Below are 16,166 nucleotides of genomic sequence, written 5' to 3'. Positions count from 1 at the left end.
TATAGATTCGTGAAGTATTTCTTTTTACCTGTCCTGAATTTGTGTGAGTAACTTAAAGTTTACCTCCATTTTTTCACCTATGAAATGTGTAGACACAGAGTTGTATTTCTAAGGACCAAATAACATGGGACACAATCATTCCATGATAAAGATTTCTTACCCTTTTTTAAAAAAAAGAGAGAAAAGTTAAATTAGCAGTCCCACATGGCTGCTTTGAAGATAGGGAATGAAATGCTGAGGGAAGGAAATTTTAAGCCTTTGATCTCATGCGTTTTTACCATGATGTAAATAGTTCCTCTGAAGATACAGCTAGCTCTGCAGAAAGAAAATGCTGTACATGTTTTTGACTCCTTGTGGAATAAATTGGAATTTCAATTGAAATCATGGAAGAGGCTTAGGAGGAAAGGTTTAAATAGACGCTCCCTCAGCAATCGATCCCTGATTTTCCAACCCACATGGAATTGCTAATCAGCTTTGAAATGAAGGTAGGAAGGACCTCTTGGCCCTACAGCTGCACTTCTGTGCATGCTTTTTCGGGGGAAACCTTCAGGGAATACAGGGGCTAAAATGCCTGGGGCATGCCTTCTAGAAGATTTGCCTCCCCCCCAGAGGTCTTTTCGTAGAAAAAGAGCTGCAGGAGCTCATTAGCACATGGTATGCTAATGAGCTACTATGCTATTTGCATATGCCACGCCCCCTGACATCACCGGAAGTGATGTCAGAAGGGGAAGCAATAGGGGGGGAGGCATCTTCAAAAGTCTCTCCTTCACTTCCACAGCTGGCCTGGGGGGGAGCGAAGAGAGAAGGGGTTTAAAGTTTAAACCTCTTCTCACTAGAGTTGGGCCACAGAAGGAGGAAAGAGGAAAGGAAAGAGAGAGAGTAGAGAGAAGGAAAGAAGGAAGGAAAGAGGGAAAGAAGGAAAGAGGGGATAAAAAGAGAGAAGGAAAGAGGGAAAGAAAGAGAAGGAAAGAAGGAGGAAAAGAGGGAAAGGAGGAAAAAAGAGAAGAAGGAGGCTCTCCCACCACCCCCCATCAAGTCCCCACCACCCCCACCCCCGCAGATCCCTTACTTACCGCTTCGGCGAGGGCCGGGGAAGCCAGCAGCAAGGCTCTCTGGGTGTCCCCCAAGCTGCAGCGCTTCTGCGTGGGCCCGGGGGACCCAGCGGCGGGGCTCTCTTACCTCCCCCGAGCTGCAGCACTTCTACATGGGCCCGGGGGATGCGGCAACAGGGCTCTCTGGCCTCCCCTGAGCCTCAGCGCTTTTGGCGCGGGGAGCTAGGGGCGGGGCTTGCCGCCGTTGCCATTTGCGCGGGCTCCTGGGCTGCCGGAGCGGTGCTCCGGCGCACTCCAGCCCCAAAAGACCCCTGCTCCCCCCTTTAAACAGCATATCCTCACTGTTGCATCACAGCTGCTTTTGGAAAGCCCTTTAGTTGCAAAAGGAGTTAGTTTTTATTAATTTATTATATTAATGTATGTTATTTATAGTCCAGCTTTCTCATTGAGACTCAAGGAGGATTACACAGCGTATGTCAAGACAGAACAGGATAGGACACCCCATAAGCGATGTAATAGGATTAGGACTGCAGAAATCTGAGGCCAAGCATACATCTGAGTTAAAGCTGAAACAAAAATAAGTATGAACATGACATGTTAAACAATTCAGAAATTACATAGTGGAATAATACATACAGCAACAGATAGTATGTACCGTACATGGTGATTTAGTCCACGGTCCCTTTTCTGTCATTAAAGCATCCCTCTGAACCATTCCATCATGGTATTACCTGTGTAAGAACACCGTCCTGAGTAACCCAGCTTTTCTGCAGAATGTCAGGAGATGGCTTCATATATATAGCAGAAATTATATGAACCCTAAAATGCTTAATAACAGAAACCAGGCACAAAATGGGCAAGTAACAGATGGGCTGCTTTAAAGGTGAATGCATATTTGAAGACAAGGAGGCAGATAGTCTAGATGACCTAAATTAATAGAGCAGATTGAAACATTCAGAAATATCATGTTCTGTCTTCCTATTTCATGTGGCATAGGAGACAACTAGTTAGGAAATAGAACCCCAAAGACATGTGCACATGTGGAACTCATTATCTGAATGCCACTCCATGGAACTTAATATACACAGAATCAGGTTGCAGTTATTCTTCATAATACATAAATTTTATGCAGCTTCACAATACAGCTGAAAGAATGATCAAAGCAGGAAAAAAGCACATGGAACACCAAGTGCAATTATTTCCCATTGGATTGCATCCCATGGATAATTTCTTCTAATGAAATGTGGAGATTTTCACCACTTCCCCCTTCATGCTGTTCCTGGGGATCTCCTGTACCCTGTCCCATCAGGAGTACCATTTCGGGGGAATTTTGGCTTGAACAGGGAGGGCAAAGCAAAACACTGTACAGATGGAAATCCTTCTGTCAGCAGATATTGTTGGTAGGGTTAATGCCATTGAAATCAATAGTGAAAGTGTAGGTTTCCAGTACGCTTCTAAATTTAAAAATATTGTGGAACATTTCAAGAGAGACTTCTTAATCAGGGATGGGCATGAGTCGCATTTTTGCAGTTTGGGTCATGGTTCGTTGCTGTACCATGAACCAAACTGCTAACTGATATGCCAGTTCACTAACTGAACTGGTTCGTATTGTTTCCTGAGCCATTTAAAGTTTAAACCCATGCTGACTTCCAGTTTATGGCGACATGCTGGTGGACACATCTCCAGACCTCCCGGGGATGTGATCTGCGCCCCAGCGGATGGGGGGGGGGGCCACGGGTCGCCACCCCCCTGGAGCCTTGGCAAAAGGCTCCTAGCCATGGGGCTTTTGAGGGGCAACCTCTTCACCAGCGTGATGGTGGGGAATTGAGGCACTCCGCCCCGACGGTCCTGCCGCTGAGTGTCCATATGGATCTAGAACCACTGACCGGGACAAGCATCAGAGATCAGGCATTTTAAACATGTTCCGAGCGAGGTCATATGACCAACAATGAACAGTGAGTCAGGTTAAAGCGAATACGGGAATTTAAAAAGAAAGCTCCCCCCGGAAACGGTGAGAAAAGCGAGCGGGGGAGGGGCCCCTCCCATACGCATGAACTTAAAACGATATACCAAGGGGGGAGCGGAAGAAAAAGCATTGAAATCTGTTTTGAGATACTTACCAGAGTGTGGATAGGCATATGGGCGATTTTCAGAGACTTTAGCAAGTTTTTACAAAAGTAAACAATCCATAAAGATGGCGGGGAAGAAGGCAGAGAAAGACAAACTAGCAAAAGTAAAACCAGCGGGGAGCATGAGCCCTCACCCGGAAGAGGTCACTGAGTTCTCCAAAATGTTGGCAGATTCCTTGCGCCCTCTGCTGGACCAGATGACCAACATCAAACAACAGCTGACAACTTTAAATCAGAAAGTTGCAACTCAGCAGCTCCATCTGACTGAAACTTTAAAAATGATGGAGCAAACAGCTGAGAAGGTGAAGGAAATGGACGCCAACACTAAAAAAGTTAAGAAAAAGGTGCAAAAGCTGGAAAAGAAGCAAGCTTTGGAAGAATCTCAACTTTTACAGCTGCAAATGGAGAAAGCAAATTTGGTCCTCCGGTTTCAAGGGGTCCCAGAATTAAAAGATGAGAATCTAAAGCAACTCTTTTTTTTTGTGGCCCCCCCGGAGGGGATTTTTTAATTTCATTTTTCTAAAGACTACAAATCTACAACGAAAATGAGGGAAGGGAACTACATTTAGGGATAAAGAAAAGAAAACCCACTACTATCTAAAATCCCAAGAGAGGAGATCCTCAAAATCTTTTCAGTACAAAGTCAGTTCTAAACTCGCTAACAATTTTTTGAACTTAGTCAGATCTACTATTACAACTTTTGAATCTTAAATTAACTGTTAAAAAGAAAAAACCCAAAGCATCTCATTACAATCATCTTTTTTTAAGAGGCACAATACAGAGTCCTTCAGCCTTCATTTCTTCTTATCCTGTCTTCTTCGCAGTTTATAAGGACTTTTAGGAGCCACTTCTCCCTTCTCTGACAGAGAGTCCTCTCCAGAAGACCCCAAGTCCAGCTCACCACTGGACTTACTGTCCTCTTTATCGCCTTTCTCTTGCTCACCCATCTGGATTTTCAAAAAGTACCGTGCTTTGGAATCAGAGTCTATCTTTTCCTTTTTATCTTGAAGTTTGAAGGTTACGCCCTCTGGATACAGCCACCGATAGCTGATTGCGTTTGTTTGAAGAAAAAGGATTAAATCTTTGTATTTCTTTCTCCTTTGTCTTATTTCAAATGGGATGTCTTTAAGGATCCTGATGGTGCTGTCCCCGATTTTCAAGGTTGTCCCCGTCGTCGCTCTCAGGATAGTATCCCTCACATGTCTCTTTGAGAATCTCATTACTATTTCCCCAGGCAGATTATTCTTTTTTATATATACGGAATATGACCTATCGGCCACATCCATTTCGCTCATCAAGTACGGGGCTAATGCTTCACTCAGCATTTGCTTCAGAGAATCTAAAGCAACTCTTAAGTGAAGAATTAGCCCCAGTTACAGACTTGAAAGCAGAATATCTTGCAAACGAAATGGATGTGGTCTACAGGTCCTATTCCGTAGATATCAAGAAGAATAATCTGCCTGGGGAGATAGTGGTCAGATTCTCAAAGAAGCATGTGAGGGATTCAATCCTGAAAGCAACTATAGGAACACCCTTGAAAATCGGGGACAACATCATCAGAATTCTAAAAGACATCCCATTTGAAATAAGGCAAAAGAGAAAGAAATACAAAGACGTAATCCTTTTTCTACAAACAAACAGCATTGCCTACAGATGGTTAATCTGTAATTGCCTACAGATGGTTAATTCCAGAAGCCATCATTTTCAAACTACACGATAAAAAGGAAAAGATTGACTCTGTCATTAAAGCACGTGAGTTCCTGAGATTGCAGTTGGGAGAGACAGACAAGGTCGCTAAGGAAGAGTTTAAATGGCTCTGAGCCATTTAAACCAAACAGCTGAGCAGTGAGGATCACCACTCAGCTGTTTGGAAACTCCTACTTCTGCTCCCTGCAGCTTTTTGCAGGGAGCAGAAAGCAGGGTTTAAATGGCTCTGAGCCATTTAAACCAAACAGCTGAGCAGTGAGGATCACCACTCAGCTGTTTGGAAACTCCTACTTCTGCTCCCTGCAGCTTTTTGCAGGGAGCAGAAAGCAGGGTTTAAATGGCTCTGAGCCATTTAAACCAAACAGCTGAGCAGTGAGGATCACCACTCAGCTGTTTGGAAACTCCTACTTCTGCTCCCCGCAGCTTTTTGCAGGGAGCAGAAAGCAGGGGTTTCCAAACAGCTGAGCAGCAGGGACTGCCACTGAGCTGTTTGATTTAAATGACTCTGAGCCATTTAAACCCTGCTTTCTGCTCCCTGCAAAAAGCTGCAGGGAGCAGAAGTAGGAGTTTCCAAACAGCTGAGTGGTGATCCTCACTGCTCAGCTGTTTGGTTTAAATGGCTCAGAGCCATTTAAACCCTGCTTTCTGCTCAGAGCCATTTAAACTAAACAGCTGGTCCCCACTGCTCAGCTGTTTGGAAACCCCTGCTTTCTGCTCCACATGGCTTTTTGCAGGGAACAGAAAGCAGGGTTTAAATGGCTCAGAGCCATTTCTATCCAACAGCTGAACAGCTGTTTTTTGTGAAGAGCAGAAAGTAGGGGTAAGTGAACCTGCATCAAAATTTGTGAAAGTTTGTCGTGGTTCTTCACGAACCCCGAACCAGCCAAAATTTAGTTTGTCAGCTGGATATTGTCCATATCTATGCTTAATGTATCTAGCTGTGATGACAGTTGTGGTCCAGGCTGTTGCACTGTTTCTACTCAGAATGCAAAGAGCTAGGAACTAAACATGCGGTCCTAGACTGGGTGGTACTCTTTTAAACCCATTGACTTCAATTGATTAAGAATGGTGAGACTCTGCTTAGGATTGCATTCTTAGCCACTGTGACCAAAATTACTATGATAAAAAGATTCCTACTTGTTGCTGTCTTCTTATTAAAAGCTGGTTATGTGGAAATTGGTATTTATCAGAATTTGTATGATTTTTTAAAATCATTTACTATTAGAAAGTATCTGGTAGGATACTTTGGGGTTTTCTGCATTCTCTTTTTTCTCATTTATAAGTCCCTTTTCTTGGGGGAGGGAGAGTTGTTCCCTCCCGTTCCACGTGTGTTTTACTCCCTGTAGTGGTCAATTCTATATTAGACCAGTTTATGTCCAGCATATCTCTGGTACAGGTTTTTATATCAGACATTAACCAGTGTAACATTTTATCAACCACTAGAGGGAATAAAATACAAGTAGAACAGACCTGAGACTTACAAGCAAGGCAAATGAGAATGTGGGAAAGCCCTTTGAGAAAATAAATAACATATTCACCATAAGGTATGTCTCTTTTTTTTGGAGGGGTTTGAACACATGAAGCTGCTTGTCTTCAACATACGAAGGCATTATTGAGGTCCAAGCTGGATGTTACTTTTGACATGTGATTGCCGTGTGCATATGCAACCATACCATGGGAACTCAATACTGAAGTGCATGTAGCCTATCAGTACACATACAACTCCCCCTAGGGCAATTTCAGGTTTGGAAAATAGTATGGGGGGGAGGCTGAAGCCCCTTTCCCCCACACCATAGTCCCAAACCAAATCAAGGATTGCATGCTTCATAACTGAGTTCCCATGGGGAACTAGCACCTGACATGTGGCTGCAATTCCCCCATGGAGTCACATTTCAAAGGTACCGTATAGTTTGGACTTGAGTCAGGCCACTGGCCAATGTAGCTCATGTCTACTCTGACTGGCAGTGCTTCTTCAGTGCCTGACAGAGATTCTTCCCATTCCTGTAACCTGAGATCCTATTTACTATACGTGGCAAAAAATTTAATCTGACATCTTTTGCATGCAAAACATATGCTGTACCACTGAACTATGGGACCCTCCCCTAAGCAAAGCATTTTAACTGCTATGTATTTTTGGCATTTGAAACAGATTTTTTTTTAAATGGTTTTTGAAGACAGATGCATAGTATGAGCCAAAAAGGAGAGGGGAAGAAAGGAACTGTGGTATCCGTTATAACGACAGCTCTCATTTTGTCTGTAGTTCAGCAATCAGCAAGCACTGGGAGGCAGAACTCGCTACACTCAAGGGTAACAATGCCAAGCTTACAGCAGCTCTGCTCGAGTCCACTGCCAATGTGAAACAATGGAAACAACAGCTTGCGGCATATCAGGAGGAAGCAGAACGTCTACATAAGCGGGTGAGTTTAAGGCCCTTGAATATGTGAAACTAACAAATCTGTCATTTTGTTCTGAAATAAGAAAAGGGTGCAGCAAAGTATCACATTAACAGGCCTTCAGTTCATCCTATAACTTTCAGCATTCATGCAAGATCAATTTTATTTTCAGTTCTTGAAATTAAATGTAATAACTTACCAGGTGACCTTTTCCACTGTGTAAATGCTTATTACACCGGTATTGAGTTTTATCTGATTACTCACTTCAGCATTTTAATACATATTATTAAAAGAGGTCCTGTTTGCCTTGGGTAATGCTTACAGTGGTACAAGATTATGGCCAGAAATGATAGGAGAAGCAATACTAAATCTGTGATCATATACATAAGTTTAGCAATGACTCTGCAACCCCCCTCCTCACTGCAGTTGCCGCTGCTCTCCATCCACCCCAAGCGGGTCCAGTCCCTCCAAAGCTTCAGACTTCTTGACCAAGGGGAGCTGCCTGGTACTTTTTGCAGTTTGTTTCAAGTGCTGGGCAAAGTCTGTTTTGTTTTCTGAAACATTTGTGATGCAAGGATTGCCTCCCCCTTTCCTGTTTTCTTTTCTTGTAGTTGCCCATTCCATGCTAATCGGTCTTTTCTGCTGCTCCTTAGTTTTGTATTAGTATTATTATTATTTTTTTTAAGGATTTTAATGTATTATTTTTGTGCTGAAAGGTACCTGCTTTGTCCATTCTGCTTGAAAACAGTGGTCCCAGAATGTTGGAACCTGGGAAAAAAACCCACACATGGATTAGAATCTGGAACTGGAAATGTCCTACCCAAAAACCAGCAATCATAGTAAAGGTCCATTCCCCCTGTCCCCAAATTGCAGAGCTGTAATTATAACAAACATTTTCTCAGCCTACATTCCTAGTTGTGTGGCCAGTAAGTCCAGTGCCCAGTAAGGAATCCTAGTCTGTTGGCAAGGTTAAGCAACTCGGTCCCAGGGATTCAGGGGCCAGGACTCATCCATATTTGCTGAAGCGGTGAGTTACCAGGTAAAATAATGCCATATCACAAGGCATCCTGTAAATTTGTAGACTAGTTCCCTAGCCAAATTGGGGGTGTGGGTGGAACTACATAACATCAGAAAATAGGTGGCAAATAATCTCCCAGTGGTTAAGACGCTGAACTGCAGGCTGTGGAAGGTCAGTAGTTCAGCAGTTAGAGACCCGAGTTGCTGCATCACGGAGTGAGCTCCCATCTCTAGTTCCAGGTCCTGCCAAGCTAGCAGTTCGAAAGCAAGAAATTGCAAGTAGATAAATAGGTACCACTTCGGTGGAAAGGTAACAGCGTTCCGTGCGCCTTGGTGTTTAGTTATGCCGGCCACATGACCACGGAAACGTCTTCGGACAGCGCTGGCTCTTCGGCTTGGAAACGGAGATGAGCACCGCAACTCTAGAGTCGGACTCGACTGGCTTTCGAGCAAGGGAACCTTTACCTTGCTCGAGCCAGTTTGGTGTAGTGGTTAAGTGCGCGGACGCTAATCTGGGAGAACCGGGTTTGATTCCCCACTCCTCCACTTGCACCTGCTGATGTGACCTTGGTTCAGTCACAAGCTCTGGCACAGCTGTCCTTGAAAAAGAGCAGTTTGTGTCAGAGTTCTCTCAGCCCCACCCACCTCACAAGGGTATCTGTTGTGGGGAGGGGAAGGGAAAGGAGTTTGTAAGCCGCTCTGAGACTCCAAGTGAAGGGCGGGGTATAAATCCAATCTCCTCCTCCTCCTCTTCTTCTTCTTCTTCTTCTTCTTCTTCTTCTTCTTCTTCTTCTTCTTCTTCTTCTTCTTCTTCTTCTTCTTCTTCTTCTTCCTCTTCCTCTTCCTCTTCCTCTTCCTCTACCTCTACCTCTACCTCTTCCTCTTCCTCTTCCTCTTCCTCTACCTTAATCTCCCAGCCATTCAGAGTTCTGCACTAGGGATGGGCACGAACCACAAAAATGTGGTTCAGTTTGTGGTTCATGGGCAAATGGCAAACCCAGTCATCTTGCATATGAACTGAACCAAGTTCAGCCCGAAACAGCTGAGTGGCAGGGGCAGCCTGCTCCTGTGGCTCAGCTGTTCATAAAGCTCCTTTAAACAGCTGAGCTGAAGGGGCAGCATGCTGTGTGTGGCTGAGTGGGTGAAAGGGGCTTTCTTGGGTAGCTGGCCCCAGGGGCTGGCTGCCCAAGAAAGCCTCTTTCAACAGCTGAGTGGTGGGAGCAGGTTGCTCCCGCCACTCAGCTGTTTCCCATCTAAACAGCTGAGCCTTGTGGAGCAATTTGCTCCCTGGGGCTCAGCTGCTGAAAGGGGTTTTCTTGGGGACGAAAACACTTTCTGTCTCTTTCCTCTGGAAACTCAAGGCCAGGCCACATATTGCAATTGCCATTGGGTTGCCACTTCAAAACCGGTTCCTAGTTTAGAAGTGCGTATGGCAGGGATTGCTGTCATCACATTATCTGTTTGCATGCCTGTCTCACCCACAGATGTACTTATAGATCACTGGCAGGGTGCTGAAGACTTTAAATATGATGACAGTGATTATCATGCTGGCACTCTTGAATGTGACATGTATTTCAAAATAATGCTTAGACTTAAATGAAGTAATATAAGAAACTCATATGTAGTGAAATGTGGTCCTGACAGAAGATGCCTTTTGTTTATCACTGTTGCCCATTCCATAGAATACTGTGTCTGCTCCGCTTGGTGAATCTGCAGTTTGCTGCTCCTTTAAGTAAGAAAATAGCTTTGTACCCACCTTTATTTTCTGAAAATATTGATTCAAGTTGTAATCATAGAGAGTTAGTTATGAAGTTGGCTGTTGTGGTATTCGAAAAAAATATGATCATAAATTGCACCAGAGAAAGCTCCTCCAATCTGCTATCCTTTCTGGAAATTGCTAAGCACAGCTGACAGATCTGTCTGTAGTAATAAATCCAGCTCTCAAAGGAAAGTTATGACATTTTTGTATTTAAAAAACAAATCAGCTTCAATTTGCAATCACCTTGATGACTTTAGAGGTAGAGCAGATCAGGATAACATTGATTAATCAGCAGGCCTGTTCCTGTAAAAGGCTAAGTATATTCATTCCTTCACATTCTTTCTCTTTTCTTTCAACGATTAGATGTAGCTGTTTTATACAGGAAAGCTTCTCTTTGGGCACTAATTCCAGTAACACAGTTTCTTCTTAAACCTTGTATTTGATTTCCATGTACCAGTTTGCTCTAAAGCTGTGACAGGACACATTAGAATGTTGTTGAAATGCTGCCATAACCACCTAGGAGGCAACTGTAACTATATAATGGCACATGCATAGCATGCCTTTTTCTTTTTCTTTTTTTTAGCCCCCGGAGGGGATTTTTTATTGATTTTTATCCACTACAGAAAACCACAACAAAGAAAAAGGGAAGGGAAACTACATATACGGGAGAAAGTAAAGAACCCACTACTGACTAAAAACCCAAGAGAGGAGATCCTCCAACTAGCTTAGATATGTCAAGTCTTCTCATCGTTGATCCCTTTATAAACTGAGTCAAACCTTTATAGCCCTTTTCCCTTAAAGCTTAAGTTTAACTGTCTAGTAACAGTACCCCCAATCATCCCAAAACCAAGAGTCTCAAAGGCACAATTCAGAGTCCTTCAGCTTTTACTTCTTTTACTTCTTCTTTTCCCTTCTCTTCCGCAACTTATAAGAACTTTTTGGGGCTGCCGCCCCTTGCTCAGACAGAGAGTCCTCTCCAGAAGAACCAGTGTCCAGCTCGCCACTGGACTTGTTGTCCTCTTCTTTTTTCTCGTCCTCTGGCCTTCCCAGCTGAACCCTTAGGAAATCTTGAGCTTTCAGAACAGAGTCAATCTTTTCTTTTTTATCTTTGATCTTGAAAGTTACGCATTCTGGAAATAGCCATTTATATCCAATTGAGTTTCCCCACCCCCTCAATGTGCCTGCTAATTCCAGAAGAGTTCCACAAGAGCACAGAGTTCCTCTGCTGCCTTTCATTGTGGAATGCCTTTACTAGACATCTGAAAAGCAGCAGCTTCGTCATCTGGGGAGACCTTTGTGAAGTACTGTGCCCTGGACCTGAAAACAAGAAAAGATGTGGAGGTGGGTAGAGCTGATCTCCAGTCCTTGTTCCAGTCAGAGCTCCACCCCGCCTCCATTCGTGAAGAGCTTGCTAGAATACCAATGAGGGACTGCAGAGAAGACGGAAGATGAAAACAGGGTTGCACTTACCTGTAACTGTTGTTCATCAATGTATTTTCTGAGCAGGTACACATCCCCTCCCTCCTGCCCCACTGTGAGTTCTCTCTTGTCTTAGGTGGTCTAGTTCAGAGTTTCTGACAGCTAAACAGGAAACGAGGGGGGGTGTCACTCTGATTTAGGCGAGAAAATAATGTTGTGTCTGCTCTGAAGGGGGAGGGCACCCCCTCAAGCTCTTTAAAGCAAGAAACTTCTATTTCTGGCTGGCCTGCACATGTGCAGTCCCAATCTGTACCTGCACAGAAGATATGTCAATGAACAACAGTTACAGGTAAGTGCAACTCTGTTTTTCTTGAAAGGAGATATGCAAAGGCCACCCACATCCTTAAAAAATGTTGTCCCAACCCGTCCTACTTAGTTCCCCGTGGGATAGTTGGTCCTCAAGAATGTCAGAGAGTCTTAGCAGAGAGTGCAGCACCATTGATGGAGGTTTGGGTTTTTTATAACCTCTTGATCTTCATTTTCCCCTAATTTTCCCTTTGTTGATTTATTTTATCTGTTCTACATATCCTCCTTTTTCATTTAATAAATTCAAGGTAAGTGACAGATCCATATAAATGTATTTATTTAATATCTCACCTTTCTCAAATAGCCCGAGGTGGACTACAAATATGAATATTTGTCAAATAACACAGTTAACAAAAACGAATACAAATCCATGCTATAAAATTACAAAGCTTTCAAAGAAGGTAATGGCAAATCGATTGCCTGCCAGGAGAAGTTAATATACTGTCAATTTTCAAACATTTATAAATTAAAAATATAAACTATAGTCACTTCTCTTGAGAGGTGCTGATGAATTTAGATACTCATCCTCTCAGCTGTTCATTGTTGTACTTCTTATGCCTGATACCTTCAGAGCTCATCTTGGATTCAGAGCAGCGCAAGCAGAACTCCGTTCATACACCAGATCTTTCCTGCTTCCTGTTGCAATTCCCAGCACCCACTGGGTAATTTGTTCTGAGGGTCAGGGGACCCTTGGGACTGGGTTGGACATGGTGTGAAGGAGAATCGTTGGAAATTAAGGAAACTCAGGAGTGCTTTCCAAGACCAGAGGACTTTGGGGTCTAAGTCTTGTACAAAAAATGATAAATAAACCAACAAAATGTGTTTATTGCTTTTTCATTAGACAGAAGGTAGGTGTATGTCGTGTGTGTGTTAAGTGCCGTCAAGTTGCAGCTGACTTATGGCGACCCTGTAGGGTTTTCAAGGCAAGTGATTAAGCAGAGGTGATTTGCCATTGCCTTCCTCTGCAGTCTTCCTTAGTGGTCTCCCATCAAAGTACTAACTCTATTTAGCTTCTGGGATCTGGGCTAGACTATACCATTGCCCATCCCAGAGAGTAGGTACAAAGTGGTAGACCAATAAAAGCCATAAGTGTTGGAATCATATCACTTTTCAGGGGTGATTTGTTGTTTTGTAATTTTTTTCATGACATAGTTAAAACTTCTTAACAAAACTATACTTTTATCATATAACATCTCAGTATAATATATTACTTCTTATACGATTTTGCAGTTTAACAGGAATAGTTTGCATTTCAAGTAGGTCTTGCCTATGAAGACTTAATGTCCCACATTGTACCCATGGTTTCATTCCCAGCTCCTGTTCCATCGCCTAGTATTTATTTTATTTATTTATTTAACTTTAGACTTGCTATACCCCCCTAACCCCGAAGGGTCTCTTGGCGGTTTCCATATGTTGCGTTCTATGAACTCTAATCCCTAACTTAGGCCACATATAGTATTGGGGTGGGACTGCCTACCGGCACCCTTGGTGGTGGGCCCTTGATGGTCTCTGGCTGCTGGCTCGGCATCTTCTAGGTCTCTACTGTCTCTAAAATAATAACCAAAGTCCAGTGTGTTACAGTCTTCCTTTTTGGATTGTCCTTATACGATACATTCCAGGATATTGTTTTAACAGTTCCTGGATCATTAGTCATAACAAAAGTAAAAATAATAATTTTTAAAAACAGCAGTCTTGAAGCAAAGGAAGTAGCGCAAATAAATTTCTACCCAGATCTTTTGCCTGGGGCTAGGATGCTTCGTTTTGCTTATTTCTACTTTTGGTTGTACATTTTTAAAAAATACTGCATTGCTGTATAGCTCATCATTCAGTAGTTTTCCAAGAGTTTTACATTTAATTTTATTCCCCATGCCTATTTTTGGTTGAGTGTTTCTTTCTGGATACTGAGAAACCTCAGCCATGATCCTGGCAAACTAGAGAGTCTTGCCCTTAAAGCAGGTATCTTCTGTTTACTTGAGGTTTAAAGAACAACCATCCTTCATTTGGAACTTCAGAAACTGGAAAAAAAACTACAATCTGGGGGCCCATAAGGAACTGCAGAGGAAGGGGGAAACAATTAGGAAATTTTCCCCGGAGCTAAATCTCCCCCTATAACCAACTCCCCCCCACCACCTCCTTATATCCTCTGCACCCCTTTAACTGGTGCTCAGTTGCCCTTAATATTTCCTGGCCATGCTAAGTCCTTGTCTGGTTACTGGTGGGGAAGTTTTTAAAATTTACAATGTAGTATTTTCTGCATGTGGTGGTAGTCCTATTTCAGTAAGCTCCTGACAGATGTTTGACCATGAAGTTTGCTATTAGAGGGAACAAACTGGGGGGGGGGGGGGGATGAAGAATGACAGGACAGAGGGAGAAGAAATTCCTCATAAACACAGAGGTTTCCCCCCTCCAGGATACTCTTGAACAAGTCAAAAACACCACCTGCCCTGGATAGCCCAGGCAAGCCCGATCTCGTCAGACCTCAGAAGCTAAGCAGGACCGACCCTGGCAAGTTATTTGGATGGGAGACTTCTAGAGAATACCAGAGCCGGGAGGCCAGAGGCAGGCTATGAAACCACTACTCTGAACATCCTCCATGCCTCAATAGGAATCGCCAGAGGTCATCATGACTTCCAGGCATGGACACACACACATGCGCATGCACACAGAAACACAAATGCAAAACTACCCCCCAAAACCCCCCACCTCCCACTCTTCCCCACTCCCTTCTATGAAACTTTGAAATGTTCACAACATTCCATGCCTCCTGGAGCATACCCAGTCTTCATCTGGCCAGGGTTATTTTATTTTTATTGATTATTATTGATTTACAAAATCATATTTTTCTGCACATCTGGGGAGTCCCTGTGGACATAGAAATCCCTGCAATGTCTGTGGCTGATCTAGTTCGTGTTGCTTTTGTAATGGATGGAATCCACCTCACTTTAGTAAGGTATGTTAGATGCCAGTTGTGCCTTTTTTCACTTCTTCTGGTTTCACCTTTGTCACATCATTATTTGTGTTTGTAACTAAGGCTGCGATCACACGCTCCTTTAGATCTGACATAGGCGCGAATGCCTGACAGATCTAAAGGGAGCAATCAGGCAGCAAGATCTGGGAAGCGTCCTGCAGTCGTCCGCAACCCCTGCTGCCCCGCCATGGAAGCGGAATGAAAAGACACCAGGGAAGGCTGGTCCTAATGCTTGCCGACGGACCACAGACAGACTTTCCCCTGTCACTGCCCCCTATATTGGAAAGCCTGAACACCAGGCTCTGACGTCACCACATGTAGTCATAACATTCCCTGAACTCTGCAGTTGCAAGGTACTTTCACAAGTGTTTAAAATTGCATTTTCTCGTGCACTCAACAAGATATTCTCTTGATTCTTTCACTGCAGTATTCCAGACACTTCACACTAGCTTACATGTTACTGAGTTCAGTTTCCCTTGCGTATTTGAGTGTATGTTTCATATAATTTACAAGCTTATAATATTGGAGAGTGGTGGATGTCTGTTGTATGATGGTATTGTCAATTCTCACTCTATTTCAGGTTTTTTGGGGGTAGATCAGTGGGTTTTGCTTCAGTTTGCCACAACAAATCCAGAAGGGAACTGGGGGTTTCTGCACATCCCCTTCTTCTGCTCAGTATTAAAGCCAGCCTTATAGACTAGAACTTTCAATGGACATTTAAAAGCACACTGCTTTCATCAAAGATGACAGAACAATGAATGTGGTTCATCACACAGCTGTCATCCCCACTTTGCATGTGAGCATAAATTGTCAAATTGTCAAATAATACTAAGAGTTTAATAACTTCTGGTTTTCAGTATTACTTTTTATTTAACATTGACACAGCATGAGATAGTAATATGCACAAACTCATACTTTGGTAAGACGTCTTCACATACAGTAAACTTCAATCATAATCTCCAGTTACCAAAAAAGAACAGCTACACAGGATATTGGTGTACCATCACAAACGTTCAAGGGAACCAACAGTACGACAACAAATTAATCTTCCTATGGAACTTCTTTTGATTTCACAAATTAATTTCACAAATTAATGTGAAAGGCTACCACATCACTTCTGCCCCCCCAAGCCCCAAGAATACAGAGCATCACTTGCCCCAGACTGAGAGTTCCTGTCTATACCTTGTGGCTAAGAGCCACTGGTGGACCTCTGCTCCATATGTTTATCCAATTCCCTCTTATAAGAACATCAGAGAAGCCAGTGCTGGATCAGACCAGTGGCCCATCCAGTCCAACACTCTGTCACACAGTGGCCAAAAATACCAGGTGCCATCAGGAGGTCCAGCAGTGGGGCCA

General features: G+C 43.3%; 1 protein-coding gene across 2 annotated transcripts in view; it reads left to right on the top strand.

Annotated features, from left to right (window-relative positions):
* The window catches only part of HOMER1 (homer scaffolding protein 1), a 116,628-nt gene that overhangs the window by 81,382 nt on the left and 19,080 nt on the right, over positions 1-16,166 (top strand). For both annotated transcript variants that reach the window (XM_015427364.1, XM_015427363.1), the window contains one exon: positions 7,149-7,305. In XM_015427364.1, the coding sequence (XP_015282850.1) occupies positions 7,149-7,305 (157 nt within the window). The remainder of the gene's footprint in view (positions 1-7,148; positions 7,306-16,166) is intronic.

The sequence above is a fragment of the Gekko japonicus genome, unplaced genomic scaffold (genome assembly GCF_001447785.1).
Source record: "Gekko japonicus isolate JY-2015 unplaced genomic scaffold, Gekko_japonicus_V1.1 scaffold2042, whole genome shotgun sequence".
In the NCBI taxonomy this organism is placed as follows: Eukaryota; Metazoa; Chordata; class Lepidosauria; order Squamata; family Gekkonidae; genus Gekko; species Gekko japonicus.
This window is presented reverse-complemented; position numbering and strand designations above follow the sequence as displayed.